Source organism: Lutra lutra, chromosome 6, assembly GCF_902655055.1.
Source record: "Lutra lutra chromosome 6, mLutLut1.2, whole genome shotgun sequence".
NCBI classification, from domain to species: Eukaryota; Metazoa; Chordata; class Mammalia; order Carnivora; family Mustelidae; genus Lutra; species Lutra lutra.
Genome location: NC_062283.1, coordinates 49410231 through 49430434, shown reverse-complemented (window position 1 = coordinate 49430434; position 20204 = coordinate 49410231). Strand labels below are relative to the sequence as shown.

Sequence of the window (20204 nt, the reverse complement as noted above, 5' to 3'; positions counted from 1 at the left end):
CTTACCTGGCTCACTTCATTTATCTATCTATAATACCTGGCCTATGAGTTTGTGGCCCTAGCATAAATTAAGCCATAAAGGAAGGGACAGGCAACACTGTTGCATTCAGAAAGTAAAGGAGGTGAGAAAAGTAAGGGATAATGGTAAATCAATAGGCTGACAGTTTAAAAAAGGAAACTGGAGAGGAAGAGACAAAACAAAAGGAGAGGGTTATCAAAATATGTCAGTTAAATTAGTGTTAAATAGGAATCGGTGATTCCATGTTCCTGCTGGCATCCAAGTGCTAATCTCATTCTGCTCCATCCCCAAGAACCCTAGTTAACATTTCCAATATCCAGGAAATGGAACCAAACTGTATGAACTTCCGTAAATGCTGGCTCATTATCTCCATTAATCTGGTGGGCCCACCCACCCATCAGCTCACCCCCTGCCCGTGGTCAAATCTGCTACCAAATGTTTCTCCTACCTTTGAGTAAGTCATGGAGGGTGTTTTGATACCAAATACTTTCAACAGCCAGGTTATAGCTCTGATTTCTGTTTGAAAAAAAGATGTAGGCTATGATCACATATATGGGGCCCTAAGATAGAAACACAGGACATTTGCAAAGACCAAATCCCAACTACTATCTATATTGTCTTGTTAAAAAGTTAAAGATACGTGCATACTGTGCCAAAGACTGAATGTTGGGAGAAAGCTGTATGACCTTGGGGTAACTGCCTGGCCTCTCTGGGCTTTGGTTTTCTCATCTGAGAAATGGGAAACATAATAGTGCATAAGACATAAGGCTATTGTAGAAGAATAAACAATACATGAAAAGTGCTTTAGCAATGCCCAACATGGAGAAAGCATTAAGTAAATTTAAGCATTAAGTGATGTTACCTATTCACCTTGGGATGATCTAAGGGTAGGTGACTTAGTCCAGCTGAGCCAATATGATTATCAGTCCAGGGAATTTGAAGCAAAAAACAGAGACACAGTGACTAGAAGTTATTGGAATGAGGTCACATTAATAACAGCTCTCAGCAGACAAGGTCCATGTAGTTTGGTATCTCCTTCCTATCTTTCCCAAGAGTATTAGTTGAACATTTCAGTTCTTTGGGATATCCTTGTATCTTTCCAATACAGTCCTCTTCTGTTTCTTTTAAATTCATTATCTCCATTGTTGAAAACAACAACCAAAACTTAGAACAAACACATCAGTATTTTTTAAAAAAAGGCAATTATAGGTACTCAATTCTTCCCTATAGAAACATAAGCAGGGTTATGTCTTTATACCTTCATTTTCATTACCTATCTTCATTAATACGACTTCAGAAAATTGCTTTTGATAATAGCTTTTACATAGTTATTCGCTCACTTCAAACAGTTACTACTTAAATTAAGTGGAAAAATTACTTTTTCATTTAAAAAAAATTCCTTATTATTGCACTGAAGCCAAGTACATGAAATTTTAAGTGCTTGGCACTTCCACGGTCCCTTTCTGAGGAAAACAGTGCTTGTTCCCAGGTGTGTTGTGTGAAAACAAGCCTGCCACCATCAGCCACAACTGACTGGAATCATGAGTCACTGCCTGAACATGAAGAAGCCCGCTGCCCCTGGGCTGATTTGGTGGAAAAATGCCCAGCTGAGATTCTTCATACTGGATGGTGGTAGCCCAATCCAATCATAGCCTCTCCACTGGGGAATAAATGCAAAGTACACTCCAAAGGCCCTTAACTAATATTTGGGTTTTCCTGAAGATGTGCTATACATCCCACGCTTGGAACACTTGAGATCCATCTGGAACAACTGTGTGGTTCAGCAGACCCACATATACACTAAAGGCTCCCTCAGATTTCATTGCCTCTTTGTGATGGAACTCTCTTTCAGAAGGTAATCTGGCTCTGCCCCTTCCTTGCTTTATCCCTAGGGGAAGCTATGTGTCAGGGCAGGAAGCAGAAACAGACTGCAAGAACACTTGGCTTTTGTTTTCCACAAACCTAATCTGTTGAGACAGGGTTGTAGAAAGGAGCAGAGGGTTCTGGGGAAAAGGACTTTGCCCAGCCTTAAAAGAGGCCCTCTTGGGCTACAGGGAGCATCTGTGGATCCTGGAGCAGGGAACTTCTTAAATCCTAGAAAATGACTCATAAAGAGATGGCTGTCTGATATGGCTAGGGGGACCAACCCTGTGGTTCACGTTTCAAGATCCCTGTGTCCTGAGAGTAGCCCAGAAACAGCCTAAAGGGCCCAATGGGGCCATCACAGGGGGTGTGTCAGCACAACCTGGGGGCACAAATATTCCCCCCATTCAATGACACTTTGGCATCTTATAAGAACCCAGAACATTAACACAACTCCAAGATGGAGGAAGCAAAGAACATCCAACCCAGCATAATGGGAGCCTGGGAGTCAGAACCTAAGTTGACAGGAAAAAAGAGAGAGAGAGAAAGTGATATGTTATACTAGAGTTTATAGCCTAAGATTCAAACTCACTGTGTGGGCAGTAACTGTGTCATATTTACTTTAGAATCCCAATTCTTGGGAGTGGGCCCCTCGTGACTATCTATTGAATGAATCTACTGGCTCAAAGCTTGGCTTCAGCAGGTGGGTCCCACAGGAGTAGAGGTTCAAAGAGGAAGCTCTGCCAACTAGGGCTACAGATGTACTGAGTGTCTGTCTGTCTGTCTCAAAAACACACAGAACCCATCAACAAAATCACCACAGCAGCTATCTCCTCCTACATCTTCTTCCTCCAGCATCATTTTTCTTTTTAAGACTGTCTTGAATTACTCTAGAACCAAAGTAGAAGGAAATATACTTGCTTGCTTGCTTGCTTACTTGCTTACTGCCGCCTTATTTCAAAGTGGGTATTAAAGGGGCACCTGGGTGGTTAAGTATCTGCCTTCAGCTCAGGTCATGATCTCAGGGCCCTGGAATTGAGTCCAACGTCAGGCTCCCTGCTTGGCAGGAAATCTGTTTCTCCCTCTCCCTCCACCCCTCCCTCTGCTTGTGCTCTCTCTCTCTCAAACAAATGATATCTTTTTTTAAAAGTGAGTATTAAGGTAACTAATAAAATAGTGGGGAAGGGGGCGCCTGGGTGGCTCAGTGGGTTAAGGCCTCTGCCTTCAGTTCAGGTCATGGTCCTGGGGTCCTGGGGTCCTGGGATAGAGCCCCAAGTCAGGCTCTCTGCTCAGCGGGGAGCCTGCTTCCTCCTCTCTCTCTCTGCCTGCCTCTCTGCCTACTTGTGATCTCTGTCTGTCAAATAAATAAAATCTTTTTAAAAAAAAATAATGGGGAAAGAGGAAAAGGAATTTGATGTCTACAAGTTATCTAACCAATACTCCAGAATGAGACATAGGCAAAGCATGAATGCTTTGGGAAGCTTACAGTGAGACGGAGCAGATGAGGCTGGAGACGCAGGTGATAAATGGAGATCACAGAGGGCCTTGCATGAGTGCTAGAGCCTGGACTTGACCTTGCTGGAGCCAGAGTGTTGCTGAAGGTTTGTAAGTAGTTTGTCCTTCTAGATGGATGACTCTGACAGCCATAGAGAGTGGACTGTCTAGGGGGCAACCTCAGACAAGACTAGTTGGCAATTATTGTTACAGTCCAACAAATGATGACAGCCTGAGCTAAATCACTAACATTAGCGATGGAAGGAGAATGAATGTGAGAAATATTTGGAGACTGGAAAAGAGAAAGTGAGAGAAAGGTTGGGATGTGGTGGTAAGGTAGTTTACGTAGAAGGAGCTGACAAGTTACACAGAAGTGTAACAGTGGGGAGCCGGAGAAGGGCGGCAGAAAAATGAGTGGGCCCCAGGCAAGTCATACAAGGAGGCTCAAGATGTGGGGTCTCTCTGATAAGTTCCCAAGTTCATGGTGACTCAGACTGGTTTCAAGGAAAAGGCTGGCTAGTCACCGATCTCCAAGAGACCTGCATTTCCCTCCAGCTACAGCCCGGGTCCCTCAGGTGCTAGTAAGTGATATGGGAATCCCTCCCCTTAAGAGAAGCTGCAGCTGGTCAGGGTCACACAAGGGTCTGCTAAGATAGTAGCATGCCAGTGTACCAAAGCCCTACTGAACCATTCATTCCTTCGTTTGTCCTTTTGCTCATGCACACGGAGAATAAGAGTGTACAAGCGAGCTTGTTCACTGTCCCCTTTCACACAGGAATTGGATAGGATACTATAGTAAACATACCCATTTCCCATAACAGTTTCAGAACAGTGATACTATGCTACTTAAAACATAAAAATGGAAATACCCATATTTTTCTGACTTTTAATTGTCTACAGCAAGCAAATATGGTATAATATTCCCACTGTGCTTGTAAGCAATTTCACCCATTCTTTTCCAGTGTTCACTGCAGGGTCTCTCAGCAGTTACAATCCCGTGCCCTGGTTTTCCAGCCTACCCCTCCCCTCCCTAATCATATTGCACACTAGGATTTGTGTGAGTTCCAACCCACTGACCTTTCTCCTTCCTTCAGGAGGTTTTCTCCTCCCTTTCTCAACTGGGCCTTCAACCCAGCCAGTCCAATAGCTTCCTCCAAAAATAACTTAAAGCCTAAAAGAGTTTTTAAAAATGTATATCCACGTCCAGAAAACAATATGATGTATTCCATCAGAAACACACACATACTGTGGAATAACCAAAGAGCATTCCCTTCTGCCCTCCTGTATTATTACTTCCTGAACTGGTCCTGTATCTGTATCCACGCACAGGAACCAGCTGGAAAGTTGGCCGGTGAAGAATCCAGGTACCTTCAAAAATATCTTCAGTGAAAATCAGCGTTTATGTATGTGATGGTTAATTTTATGTGTCAACTTAGCTAGACCCTGGGTGTGAGTTGGCTTCAGCCAAGCAGCTGAAGGCCTTAGGAGCAAAGACTAAGATTTCCTATCATTGAAGGAGTTTTTTCCTCAAAACTACAACAGAGGAAACGTGCCTGATTTTCCAGCCTGTAATAGCAACTCTTTTTTTTTTCTTTTTAACTTTTTTTAGAGGGGTGGGCAATGGGAAAGGGCAGAGGGAGAGGAAGCAAAAGAGTCTTAAGAAGGCTCCATACCCAGCGAGGAGACTGACACAGGGCTCCATCCCACAATGCTGAGCTCATGACTTGGGCCAAAATCAAGAGTCAGACACTTAACCAACAGAGCCACTCAGGTGTCCCTGTAACATCAACTCTTACCTGAATTTCTGTCCTGCCAACCTGCCCTTCAGATTTTGGATTTGCCAGCCCCACAATCTCATGAGCCAATTCCTTAAAATAAACCTGTGTATCTGTTCTATCGGTCTGTTTTTCTGAAAAATCCTAACTAACACAATTGGCTTCAATATTACTTTATAAGAGTTTTATAAACCACCTTTACTGCATTTCAGGGAACTAGAAACTCATGGCTATAATTCACATTTCACACTTTAATGGAAAGAAAGACTGTATGGAACTTTTATCAGGCCAAGTTAGGAGGCTACCGCGGTTTCTCCACCTTCATTATTCACCACTGATACTACCATAAGAAAGTTATTTAACCACCCCAACTTTCCCATATGCCAAATGTAGATGATCGTACTTTCTTCACCAATGTTAGCATAAAATCAGATAATGTATGTAAAGCACCTAATATGAGGCCCGCCTAGGACATAACAGCCAATATATTTTATAGCATTTCTTTCCAAGATGAAAAATAAAATGAAAACCAGGTTTAAAAAAGTACATAGACTATGGGCGACTGGGTGGCTCAGTGGGTTAAAGCCTCTGCCTTCAGCTCAGGTCATGGCCCCAGGGTCCTGGGATCGAGCCCCACATCGGGCTCTCTGCTCAACAGGGAGCCTGCTTCCTCCTCTCTCTCTCTGCCTGCCTCTCTGCCTACTTGTGATCTCTGTCTGTCAAATAAATAAATAAAATCTTTTTTTAAAAAAGTACATAGACTAGCAAGGATTACAGTTACATTACCAGAAAGTGTATTGTTTTTAGGACTCGAAAAAATCTTTCCAGCTTTATTGAGAAATAATTGACATACATCATGGCATATGTTTAAGGTATACAACATGAAGCACTGATTATTACATAGTGTGAAATGACTACCACAATAGGTTCAGCCAACATCCATCTCCTCCCACAGATACAATAAAAAGGAAAAAAAGAATAAAGAGGGGCCCCCGTTGCTCCCTTTCCCCTGGCTGGCAGCGCGGAGGCCACACGATGCCTGGAGTTACTGTAAAAGACGTGAACCAGCAGGAGTTCGTCAGAGCTCTGGCAGCTTTCCTCAAAAAGTCTGGGAAGCTGAAAGTCCCTGAATGGGTGGACACCGTCAAGCTGGCCAAGCATAAAGAGCTTGCTCCCTACGATGAGAACTGGTTCTACACACGAGCTGCTTCCACAGCACGGCACCTGTACCTCCGGGGCAGCGCTGGGGTTGGCTCCATGACCAAGATCTACGGGGGACGCCAGAGAAACGGGGTCATGCCTAGCCACTTCAGTAGAGGCTCCAAGAGCGTGGCCCGCAGGGTCCTGCAAGCCCTAGAGGGGCTGAAAATGGTGGAAAAGGACCAAGATGGGGGCCGCAAACTGACACCTCAGGGACAGAGAGATCTGGACAGAATAGCCGGACAGGTGGCAGATGCCAACAAGAAGCATTAGAACAAATGCTGGGTTAATAAATTGCCTCATTCATAAAAAAAAAAAAAAAGAATAAAGAGGGAATAATTGCTTCCTTCTGATGAGAACTCTTGGGCTTTACTCTCTTAACTTTTCTGTACACCATTACAGTACATTATAGTATTAGCTATAGTCATCATGTTGCACATGGCATCCCTAGTGCTTATTTATCTTATAACTGAAATTTGTTACTTCTTTTAAGATTTTATTTATTTATTTGAGAGAGAGAGAGAGACAGCATGAGCGGGAACACAAGCAGGGGGAGTGGGAGAGGGAGAAGCAGGCTTCCCGCTGAGCAGGGAGCCTGATGTGGGGCTCAATCCCAGGAACCTGCGATCATAACCTGAGCTGAAGGCAGATGCTTAATGACTGAACCACTCAGGCGCCCCTGAAATTTGTAACTTTTGACCATCTTCCCCCAATTCACCCACCCTCCACCCACCACCCCTGGTAACCATAAGCCTGATCTATTTTTCTGAGTTTGGGTTTTTTGGGTGTGTGTGTGTGTGTGTGTGTGTGTGTGTGTGTGTGTGTGTTTGTGTTTAGATTCCACAGATAAGTGAGACCATGCAGTATTTCTTTTTCTTCAACTTATTTCACTTAACATAATGTCTTCAAGGTCCATCTTTGTTGTCACAAATGGTGGGATGTCCTCATTTTTATGGCTGAATGATATTCCATTGTATATACATACCGTCAGTTTGTTATCCATTCATCCATCAATGGACATTTAGTTTGTTTCCACGACTTAACTATTAGAAATAGCACTGCTATGAACAAAAAGATACCTTTTTGCTGAGTTAGTGTTTTCATTACTTTTGAATATATTCCCAGAAATGGAATTGATGGCTCATAAGATAGTTCTGTTTTTCATTTTTTGAGGATCCCTCGCACTGTTTTCCATAGTGACTGCACCAATTTACAATCCCACCAATAGCATACAAGTATTCCCTTTCCTCGGCATCCACATCAGCACTTATTATCTCTTATCTTTTTGATGATGGCCATTCTAACAAGCCTGAGGTGACATCTCATTGTGGCTTTAATTAGCATTTCCCTCAACATGTTTTCATGTATCTGGTGCCCTTTGTATGTCTTCTTTGGAGAAATATCTATTCAGGTCCTTTGCCCATTTCTTAATTGGATTATATAGGAAAGGGGGTTGGTTTTTGTTTTTTCTTTTTTGTGTGTGTGTTGTCAGTTTTGTTTTGTTTTGTTTTGTTTTAACTTAGGAGGTGGTTTTGAGGGTTTTTGTTTTTGTTGTGGGGGTTGTTTGTTTTTGCTATTGAGTTGTAGTTCTTTATATGTTTTGGATATTTACTTTTTATGAGATATTAGGCTTGCAAATAGTCTTTCCCATTCCATAGGTCGTTCTCACTTTGTTGATGGTTTCTTTCGCTGTGCAGAAATCTAGTTGGATGTAGTCCCACTTGTTTATTTTTTATTTTGTTGCTTGTACTTTGGTGTCATATCCAAAAATTCAGTACCAAGGAGCTTTATTCCTCTGTTTTCTTCTAGGAGTTTCAGGTCTTACACTTAAGTATTTAATGCATTTTGCATTGTTTTTTGTGAGTGGTGCAAAATATGGCTCCAGTTTCATTCTCTTGTATGTATATGTATCCAATTATCTCAGCACAGTTTATTAAAGAGACCATCTTTCCTCCCCTGAGTATTCTTCACTCCCTTGTAAAATATTATTTGACTGTACATGCTTGGGTTTACTTATAAGCTCTCAATGATGTCCCATTTATCTATTTGCTTTTATGCCAGTACCATACTGTTTTGGTAACCGTAGCTTAATAGTATAGCCTGAAAGCAGGAAGGGTGATATATCCTATTTTGCTCTTCTTTCTCAGGATTTCTTTGGGTATTTGGGATCTTTTGTGGTTCCATATAAATTTCAGCAGTATTTTTTCTACTTCTGTAAAAACACTACTGACGTTTTAACAATATTCATTCTTCCAATCCATGAACAAAAGATACCTTTCCATTTATTTGTGTCTTTTTTGATTTCTTTCATCAATGTCTTGTGGTTTTCAATGTAGAAATCATTCACCTCCTTAAATTTTTTTTTTTAAGATTTTATTTATTTATTTGACAGAGAGAGATCACAAGCAGGCAGAGAGGCAGGCAGAGAGACAGGAGGAAGCAGGCTCCCTGCTGAGCAGAGAGCCCGATGCGGGGCTCGATCCCAGGACTCCGAGATCATGACCTGAGCCGAAGGCAGCGGCTTAACCCACTGAGCCACCCAGGCGCCCCAACACCTCCTTAAATTTATTCCTATCTTGTTTTTTATGCTATTGTAAATGGGGTCAATTTCTTTATTTCTTTTTCTATTTCTTTTTCTTTTTCAATTTCTTTATTTCTATTTTTGTTGTTAGTATATAGAAATGCCACTGATTTCTGCACATTAATTTTGCATCCTGCAACTTTACTGAATTCAGTGATTAGATCTAACAGTTTTTTGCCTGAGTCTTTAGGATTTTCTATATATAAAATTATGTTGCCTGCCAATAAAGACAATTTTAATTCTTCTTGAGTCTAATACCTTTTTTTTTCTTTTCTAATACCTTTTTTTTTTCCCTTGAGTAATTGTTCTAGCGAGGATTTACAGTATTCTATTGAATGGGAGTGGTGAGTAGCCACCCTTGCCTTGTTCCTGATCTTAAAGGAAAAACTTCCATCCTTTCACCAGTATGTTAGCTATGGTCTTATCATACATGGCCTTTATTATGTTGAGATATCTTCTCCTTCTATGCCTAATTTGTTAAGAGCTTTTTATCATGAAGAGATGTTGAAATTTATCAACTGCTTTTTCTGCATCTCTTGAGATGATCATATAGTTCTTTTCTTTCATCCAATGCACGTGATTTATCACCTTGATTCATTTGTGTCTGTTGAGCCATCCTTGCATCCCAGGGATAAATCCCACTTGATCATGCTGAATGATCCTTGTAATATGCTATATTCAGTTAACTACCATTTTATGGGAAATTTTTGCAGTTATATTCATCAGGGATGCTGGCTTGTAGTTCTCTTTTCTAATAGCATCTTTTTCTGGTATTGGTATCTGGATAATGCAGACCTTGTAAATGAGTTTGGGATTGTTTTCCACTACCCGCCCCCCTTCAATTTTTTGGAAAAGTTTAAGATAGATTTGTGTTACTCCTCCTTTAAATTTCTGCTGAAATTCAGCAGTGATGGCATATGGAACTGAGCTTCCCTTCATTGGGAGATTTTTTTGTTACTGATTTAATCTTCTTACTAGTATTTGGTTTATTCATATTTTCTATTTTTTCTTGATTGAGCCTTAGTAAGTTGTATGTTTCTAAGAATTTTCCACTTATTATATGTTGTCCACTTCACTGCATATAGTTGTTCATAGTAGCATTTCCTAACCCTTTGAATTTCTGAGGTATCAATTGTAGTGTCTACTTTTTCACTTATAATTTTGTTGATTTAGGTCCTCTTTTTTCTTTGGTAAATCTGGTTAAAGGTTTGTCAGTTTCGTTTACCTTTTCAAAGAACCAACCCTTAATTTGGTAAATTTTTCCTACTGTTTTTCTATCCTCTGTGTCATTTATTTTTGCTCTACTCTTTATTACTTCCTTTCTTCTGCTAATTTGGGGATCAGTTTGTTCTTTTTCTAGCTTGTTATGGGGTAAAGTTAGATTATTTAGGAGCTTTCTTGCTTCTTAATGCAGGCTTTTATTGCTATGGACCTCCCTCTTATTTTTCTTTTTATTTATTTGACAGAGAGATAGATAGCACAAGTAGGCAGAGCAGCAAGAGGGAGAAGGAGAAGCAAGCTCTCCACTGAGCAGAGAGCCCAATGTGGGGCTCGATCCCAGGACCCTGGGATCATGATCTGAGCTGAAGGCAGAGGCTTTAACCCATTGAGCAATCCAGGTGCCCCTGGACCTCCCTCTTATAACCACTTTCGCTGGATCCCATAAATTCTGATATGCTGTGTTTCCATTTTGGTTAGTGTCAAGAAACTTTTTTTGTAAACAGGAAGAGGTTTATTACAAATATTTAGGTGAGGACACAAAACTGGGTAAAAAATTTCATCTAGCTGCCCCTGAAGAACCAGGGTCATAGCCATTGCACTCTCCCCCAAATCTGTTCTCCCTGCCTACACCACTTCCTCCAGGCATGCAGTTGCACCTGGAAGCTCCACCATGGGCACGTATCTAAGTCACAAGGAAGTCTAGAAAAGGCTTTCAGCTTCACAAAAGTACTAGAGACACTAGAACAGAAGCCAGAGGAGCCAGATTCAGCATCTGCCACATCAGGTTAAGAAGTTTTTCCTCTCCCTCATTTATTCAGAGTCCTGCTGCCCACCCGCTTGAGTGGCTGTGAACCCTTGACCCGGCCCAGGGGGCAGAGCTCACAATCTTAGTCTCATCCCATCGGCTGGAACTTAGGGACATCAGGCATGTTGGAGGATGCCCTTGCAAGATGGCGAGTGAGACTCCTGGTCTCAGCTGGAAGTTCTGTTACCTCAAGGAAGGTGGGGATGCCTGCCCTCTTAAGTGGAGTGTGTTAACTTTGCCCAGTTTTGTCTTGAGGATCCTCTCTACTGATCCTTGGGATTCTGTTTCCTTATTCCTGCTCTTTATTATTTCCTTCCTTCTGCTTCCTTCAGATTCATTTTATTTCTCTTTCTTGGGCTGAGCACTTAAGTCATTTTATTTTACATCTATTTTGTTTTTAAATATGTGTGGAGCAAGGAAGTTCCATCTAGCCAGGGAGATATGCCAAATATTTAACAAGTGGTGCAATGGGAATACCAGCCACAGCAGATCCTGGCAGAGGGAGAGGGTTCTATTGTTTACCAGCTGGTTTGGAAATGCAGCAGCAGCACTGCCCCTATGTGTCTGCCACATCTCACGCTGGCCTTTCAGCAGCACTCTCACTGCTGCCCATGAGAGCTTGGGGTTGTTCGGGTCCAAATATTTCACAAACTGCATTAGATTGTTTCTCTAACCCATGAGTCCATTAGGGTACACCCTCCATCTCCATCATCTGAGGGGCATTCAGTCTTTTTAGTGCTGATTTCTACAGCACCTGCCCTGTGTTCAGAGAACAAGGGCTGTACCACTCTGATTCTGTTACATTTGCTGCCATTTTCCTTATCCCTGAACATGTGGTCAACGCTGTGAGGGTTCCACAATGGAAATCCTGGGTGGAGAGCACAAATGCTCGGTCTTCAAGAAACTTTTCAATTCCCCTTTAATTTCTTCCTTGATCCACTGATTGTTCAGAAGAGTGTTGTTTAGTTTCCATGTGTTTGTGAAATTTCCAGTTTTCCTCTTGTTACTGACTTCCTGTTATTGAAATCTATAGATTTCATCCCATTTAGGTCAGACAAGATATTTAGTATGACCTCAATCTTCTCAAATTTGTTAAGACTTGTTTTGTGACCTAACATATGGTCTACACTAGAAAATGTTCCATATGTGATTCAGATGAGTGGGTATTTGGGTGTCATTGAATAAAAGTTCCCCTATATGTTTGCTGAGTCCATTTGGTATGTAGCATTATTCAAATCTGCTGGTTTTTTATTGGTTCTCTGTCTGGATGATCTATCCATTATTAAGGGTAGGGTATTAAAGTCCCCAACTATTGCTGTATGACTGTTTACTTCTCCTTTCAGCTCTGTTAGTTTTTGCTTTATATATTTAGGTGTTTTTATGTTGAGCACATATATATTTACAATTGTTATATCTTTTTGATGTATTGATCCTTTTATCGTTATTAAATGACGTTGTCTCTTCTTACCATTTTTAGTTCAACGTGTATTTTGTCTGATATAAGTATAGCTACCCTGTTTGGTTTTTGGGGGCGGGAGGGCTACCATTTGCTTGAAATGACTTTTTCCATATCTTTACTCTTTGTCTATCTGTGTCTTTAGAGCGAAAGTGATTCCCTTATTGGCAGCTTATTATTGGATCTTATTTTATTTATACATTCAGCCACTCTCTGTCTCTTGATTAAAGAAGTTAATCCATTTACATTTTAGGTAATTACTGATAGGTAAGGACTTATTATTGCCATTTTACTAGTTGTTTTCTGGTTGTTTTATAGACCCATTGCTCCTTGTTTCTTACTCTGCTGTCTTGTTTTGTATTCGATGTCTTTAATATCAGTATGTTTGACTTTATCACATTCTTTTGTATAATTACTATAAAATTTTCCCTTGTAGTTACCATAAGGCTGACATAAAATATCTTACATTTGTAAAACCCTATTTTAAACTGATGACAACTTAACTTCAATAGAATTCATATACTTAACACTTTTCTTTTCCCCCTCACATTTTAAGTTATTGCTTTTACAACTGATCTTTTTTTACATCATGTAACTAATAACAGATTATTGTATTTACAGATACTTTTGCTATATTCATTTTTCTTACTTTTAAGCTAGAGCTGTAAATTATGCACCATTATTACCAAATTGCAGACTCTAACTATGACTCTCTGTATTTACCATTATAATGAGATTTATACTACCTTTTAGTGTTTTCATATTAATTAGTGTTCTTTTAGAGCCCAATGGTTAGGGCTCTCCTTACCATTTCTTATAAGGCAGCTTTAGCAGCTACAAACCTCTTCAGCTTTTGTAAGTTTAGGAAAGTCCTTATCCCTTCTTTGTTTCTGAAGGACAGCTTCACCAGGTATAGAAATCTTGGTTGACCATTATTTTCTTTCAATATTTTGAATATGTCATCCCATTCTTTCCTAGCCTAAAAAGTTTCTGTTGAAAAATCCACCAATCATCTTATGGGAGCTCCCTTGTATATAACTTCTCTTTTTTCTGCTCATAAAATTATTTGTCTTTAACTTTTGGCAATTCGATTATGATGTGTCTCAGTGTAGCCCTATTCAGGTTCAATCTATTTGGGGTCCTTTGGGCCTCATAGATCTGGACATTCATTGCTCTCCCCAGGTTTGGGAAGGTTTCAGCCATTACTGCTTTTTTTTTTTTTTTAAGATTTTATTTATTCATTTGACAGACAGAGATCACAAGTAGGCAGAGAGGCAGACAGACAGAGAGAGAGGAGGAAGCAGGCTCCCTGACGAGCAAAGAGCCCGATGTGGGGCTCGATCCCAGGACCCTGAGATCAGGACCAGAACCAAAGGCAGAGGCGTTAACCCACTGAGTCACCCAGGCACCCCAGCTATTACTACTTTAAATATATTTTCTGTCCCTTTCCCTTTCTCTTCTTCTGGAATTCCCATAAGGCAAATATTTTTTTCTTTTCATTGTGTCCTGTAATTCTAGTAGGCTTTCTTCACGTTTTTCTTTTTGCTCCTCTGACTGGATAACTTCTAGTGTTCTATCTTCCAAGTCACTAATTATTTTTTCTGCATGGTCTGTGTCTACTTTTGAAACTCTACTGAATTCTTCTGTTCAGTCTTTTTTTATTTTTCAGCTTTAAAATTTGTTTGGTTTTTTATTTTTTGTTTTGTTGGTGATTTCCATCCACTTACTTTGTTGGCACATTGTTTTCCTTATTTCATGTAGTTATCTGTGTTTTCTTGTAACTCGCTAAACTTCCTTACGAGGATTATTCTGAATTCTTTGACAGTTCATAAATCTCCATTTTTTAAAATTCTTATTTACTTTTTAAGTAAGATCTATGCCCAACATGGGGCTTGAACTCAGAACCCTGAGTTCAACAGTCCCATGCTCTACTGGTTGAGCCAGCAAGGTGTCCCATAAATCTCCATTTCTTTTTTTTTTTTTTAGATTTTATTTATTTATTTGACAGACAGAGATCACAGGTAGGCAGAGAGGCAGGCAGAGAGAGGAAGGGAAGCAGGCTCCCTGCTGAGCAGAGAGCCCGATGCGGGGCTCGATCCCAGGACCCTGGGATCATGACCTGAGCCGAAGGCAGAGGCTTTAACCCACTGAGCCACCCAGGCGCCCCTAAATCTCCATTTCTTAGGATCAGTTATTGGAGCTTTATTGGTTTCTATTGGTGGTGTCTTATTTACCTGATTTTTCATGACCCTTCATCCCTTACATTGGTCTCCGCACATTTGAGTAATGGAGCTCTTCTTTCAGACTCTATAGATCTGCTTTGGGAGAGACAGTTCTACACCAGTCAGCTCAGTTTGGGTTTCTGGGTGTGTCTGCTACTAATGTCTTTGGACAAAAGAGACCTAAGATTATGGTCTATTTTTAGGCAAGGCATCTATTCAAGCTCTGAGGATGGGAATGGGAAACTGTACCACTGCCTGAGAACAGTTGGATAGGACTGCTGGTTTGGTTCCCTACCCAAGTGAGGCTGTAGGATGGGTTCCACAGTTGCCTGAATTCTCTGGTGAGGCTTGCTAGATCATCAGAACTGGAGACTACATTCAGTAATAGATGAGACTAGGAATCAATTTCCTTTCCCTAGCAGGGCAATAGGGCAGAACCCAGGGCATTGCTGCTTGTTGTTTAGGGGCCTGAATCAGGTCTGGGTGGGCACTGAATTCTGTGGTCAGGTGAGACCACTGGTTTCACTCTGCAGACAAGGAAAGCCATGGGCTGTGCCCTCTGTCACTCTATATGGGACTGTTGAATGGGCTTCACAGCTTCTCAAGTGCTCTGGTTAGGTTCCCTGGTCCCACAGGCTAAAGGCTGTATTTGGCATTGAATGGGATTACGAATTTGATTCCCTGCCCAAGCACTGTAGGAGAAGCTGCTGAAAAATAGTAAAGTTTTTTGTTATCTTAATTCATGCTGACCTGCACCCCCAAGTTCCCTAGCTAAACAAGGTCACTGGCTTTGTTCTGTAAACTCTTGGCTCTGTATGCCTTCTTCTCAGCTCAAGTGGCACTGGGCCACAGAGCTTCCAGGAGTTGTCTCCAGCCCTTAGAGGTTCAGATGAGGCAGAAAAACAGAAAGATACTCTCCAAGTGGGTAAAGCTGTGATTCAGCACCTTGTCTGCATGTGTGCAAACCAGGCTCTAGAGCCAACAAAATTTTTCATTTGAGAATCTGAATCAGGCAGATCTGGGGCCCTGTCTCAGCTCCCTTGTGTGGACAGGAGGGGATAGGGCTGCTTCCAGCTACTCTCAATTTCGCAAATAAGCTCTTTAGTTGGGAGGGGCTGAGAGCTATCTTCATTCTTGGCCATGAATCAATCCCCCTACCTGCGCAGTAGCACAAGAAGGCTCCACAACCAGTACTGGCTTTGCTCTGGGAACGATCTGCTCTGCTCACCCACCTCTTGGCTTGAATACCACTAGGCTACACAGCTTCCAGGAATTGTGCTAGGCCTTCTGGTCAGATGGAGCTGGAAGGCATTCTCCACAGCAGGTGGGGTGGCTGAGCACCTTGCCTGGCCATGTGCAAACTGAGCTCTAGGGCTCAGTTCCTTGTTTGGGGATCTCAATCAAGCAGCTCTGCAAATGCCAAGTTCCCTGGTCAGAGTGCACGTCCAGCTTGGTGCTGCAGATGAGCAAAACTGCTGACTGAGATTACTACTTGGGCAATACAGGTATTAAGTCAGTCGGCTAAGATCTGTGTGCAGATTGAGACAAGCCCCTCCCCTTTCTCCATTAGTCAGATTCCCAGTGACTGCAGATTTTCCTGCAGTCCCCATGGTGAGAGATCAGAGTAGGCACTCCTAAAAAATGACCCTCAGTATTAAGAGAAGCTGGTTATCCCCACTGAGTTCTATTTTCCCACCGGAGGGACTAGAAGCTCAGGGCAGACCTGTCCATGTGGTACTTCACTGACCTAGGGGAAGGCAATGTGGTCACTTCTCTTACTCTTCTAATGTGTCTGTCTTGGTCTCTGAGGTGTAGTGGGGACTTCAACCTCACCCCTATGTTCTAGGATTGTCTCAGAGGTGTCTTGTTCTGAAATATATGTTAACTGTTCTTCTTATGATGGGGAGCAAAGTCAGGAATGACCTATGTCACCATCTTGGTGACATTATCCTGAAAAAAATTTTAACCTCCCTTCATATCATCTGCACACTGATGCCTAAAATTCTAGTGATAATGATTCACTCTTTATATTTAAAGATTTTATTTATAATTAAGCTTCTCAGGGGTAGAGAACAGTAAGTGATATCAGCCATTTATACTTTAGTGTGAAGAAGGTCATCAGACTACATCCTGAAGAATAAATAAACAGAAGAAGGAACATTGGCACTTTTAGCAGTAATGCAAGTTAAGTTTTGCCTACATCACAATTTTTCCTAGAGCTAGTTCTGCCTGTCACAGGATAGAAATGCAAGGAGCCAAATGAGTCTCAGTACTAACAGAAACACAGCCTGGCCCTAATTCACAATACTTCTCAAGAGAAATATTGGAGTATATGCTTTTAATTTAAATGCAACAGTCCACTCCTCTGTTTCCCTAGTTCAGAGTCCAGTCTCTTCATCACCACTCTGCTGAGTCAAACAGACAGATGATGGCCTTATCTTCTCACCTGCCTTCCTGATTCTCCAGGGAGAACATAATCTTTCATGTGATCTGATGGAGTCAAAAGATCTACCAGTAAGTGGTGCCATGATGTCTGAAATCTGCCCACTGGAGATTTACTCTTCAGCGTTCCTTTCCCTGTGACAGTCTTGTAAGCTACACATACTTCTGGAGGGAAAATGAAGAAAGGAGGTCTGGAGTATGACAGAGCAACATGCCTCCCGGTCCAGCTTCACCACTTCTTAACTATATGTAACTGTGGACAAGCGATTTAACCTTTTTAAAGTTTGGTTCTCTAATGTATACAGAAAACCTACTTCTTAGGGTTGTTAGGAATAAGTGAGCTATTGCCCATTGCCTAGCACAGTGCCTGGCTCACAGGAAGTGCTTAGGAAATGCTAGCCACTTTTACTGTCATTAATTAGCAACAATAAAAATGCTGTCATCAGGGGCGCCTGGGTGGCTCAGTGGGTTAAAGCCTCTGCCTTCGGCTCAGGTCATGATTCCAGGGTCCTGGGATCGAGCCCCGCATCGGGCTCTCTGCTCGGCGGGGAGCCTACTTCCTCCTCTTTCTCTGCCTGCCTCTCTGCCTACTTGTGATCTCTGTCTGTCAAATAAATAAATAAAACCTTTAAAAAAAAATGCTGTCATCATAAAATGTTTATGTCTTTATCACCTCTTTTCTTGTACAGTTTCACTTATTTATGGTTATCTCTGGAACTACAGAGCTGATGATGTTTCCAAACAGTTTTTAATAGGATTTAAAAACAGGAAACAATGGTAGTTATTTGTTTATAAAAAGCAGCATTCTTGTTTCAGAAGAAGTTATTTTTCACTTCCCTAGTATCCTTAAATGTCTGCATTTCAGACTTCCTGATTCTTTTGCTCTAATAAACAGACAAGATTGCCTGGAGTCATGGTGATTACCCGTACTCTAGAAATAAGCTTAAGAAATCCACGTTGCCTGCTTAATACTCCCATAAATCCCAAAGATTAGTAGGGTTTTTTTTAATGTCAAATATCTAGGTTTTCTAAATTAATTTTAATCATGGGGAGGGAGTCAGTTCATTTTACAAAATGTATACGTCTTTTAAATTTACGGAAATAAAAAACTTGAAAAACTTAGCAAAACATGGCATATAAACAGGGAAACAATACAGCATATTCCAGATGTGACTCTGAAGGTTTTGGGACATATGATGTGGGAATCTTGGGTCATTTTTCTGGTCTTTGCTTCCTCAAAGTGATAACCCAAGCTGGATGACTTGAGATTTCTAAATTGTCTGTGAGTCCATCTCTGAAGTCTTTTTAATGCCCAAACTCCAATATCTTTAATGTTTTGCCTTCAAACTCACACAGAGCCTGCTTATAAATAAATTTATAAATTTATTTATCCTGAACTATAAATTTATCCTGAACTAAGTTTAAAATCTAATGGATTAGACCTAGTATATACTGTGTATCACATTTAAGGAAGAAAACAAACAAAGAAACAAATTCTTTCCTAATCCCATAACTCATCCTTCCCTCTAAAAAGTATATTCTGTATTATAACATTTTCTTAGAAAGTTGTTAGTTACCAAAAACAATTAAAAATTAATAAATAAAATAACCTGACAACCACAATTGCTAGTTCATAATTTATCTGGATTTGCTTGTGATTTAAAAAATTACATCAATATTTTCTCATTTGAGATTTTATGTTCAATTATAACAAAATATTATGCAGTTAAAAAGTTGACTTGGCGTCATATGTACTGAAATTTCACCCTTAAAAATAAGTGAGTCACTAGAGTATTTCTCAATACCCTACATGCACATGAATTCTACTGTCTGCGGGAAATGAAGGTGCTGTGTCATCAGCTTTAAGTCTAAGAGATGAGAAGCAGCTGGCTCCGTGCACTGCACAGCCCTCTGTAGAAATGAAATCATACTAGAGATGCTTGAAGTCATGTCTTGATCTCCTAGCTAGAGCAGGGAGAGTATAATGATCAGATTTTTTAACTTTTGATGGCTCTAGGGATGGAACCTAGAACTTTGGGATACACATAGCTCTGACCTGAGAAAACCCACTTGGGGGAACCTCTTTAGTGACAAAAATAAGACAAGGGTTTCTCAGCTATATTGTAAATTTGGCATCCTCATCCTTCCTCTTATACAATATATAAAAATGCTGGATGAAATAACAACATATATTTTAAATGCATCAGTAAGGTGGCAAGAGAGTGCTAAGGAAATCCTCAGAAACCAGGCAGATGAAGAAGCAAAAACACAAATACAGAGATGACTTGCTGATCCCTGAGACCTAACGGTTCACGTTGATGGCCAAGCACCTGGGCAAGGACGGAAGACAAAGAGGAGCCCGTGTGGTTAGAACACTGACAAATAAAGCCAGGGAAAGCATGAATTAGAAAAACAAAGTAAAATACCCTGAGAGAGCAAGAGCACTTACCTGTCTGAGGCCTGAGGCTGGACCTAGTAGGAAAAACATTTTATAACCGCAAGCTGACTCTCATGTGTGTTTTGTGGCCAATTACACTACCTGTGCAGTATGTAAAGCTCTGATGCTGAGAATTTATTTTGAGATTTCCCACAGTTAATAAGGCCTGGCAAAAATAAAAGAAGATCCTCTCTGGAAAAATGAACCTTCAATCCATGCCTCAAAAACTTCCACAAAATTCCAGCTAAGGAAAGCTCATGATAAAAATTTGCAAAACAGGGATTGGGAGGAGGAGTGTGAAATGGGAGAACAGAGTCAAAAGGCACAAACTTTCAGTTATAAAGTAAGTCAATGGTGATGTAATATACAGCATAGCAACTATAGTTAATAATACTGTATTGCATATTTGAAAGCCGCTAAGAAAAAACCTTAAAATTTCTCAGACACAAAAAAATTCTGTTAACTATGTAAATAGGTGATGGATGTTAAATAGACTTATTGTGGTGACCATTTTGCAATAAGCAGAAATACTGACTCTTTTGTTGTACAACTAAACTAGTATATTATATGTCAATTACACCTCAATTTTTTAAAAAGTTGCAAAACATAATGAGACAAGGCCTCACTGGTGGGACTACCAAAACAACACACAGACACAAACCCAAGACAAAAACCCATAGACAAAAAAAA

At 40.8% G+C, this 20204-nt stretch overlaps 2 protein-coding genes across 2 annotated transcripts in view; one reads left to right on the top strand and one right to left on the bottom strand.

Moving 5' to 3' along the window:
- DST (dystonin) overlaps positions 1-20204 on the bottom strand; it is a 487169-nt gene that overhangs the window by 378269 nt on the left and 88696 nt on the right.
- On the top strand, positions 6144-6672 carry LOC125102202 (40S ribosomal protein S19-like). Its single transcript, XM_047733084.1, has one exon. The coding sequence runs from the start codon at positions 6186-6188 to the stop codon at positions 6621-6623; it is 438 nt and encodes a 145-aa protein (XP_047589040.1). The 5' UTR covers positions 6144-6185; the 3' UTR covers positions 6624-6672.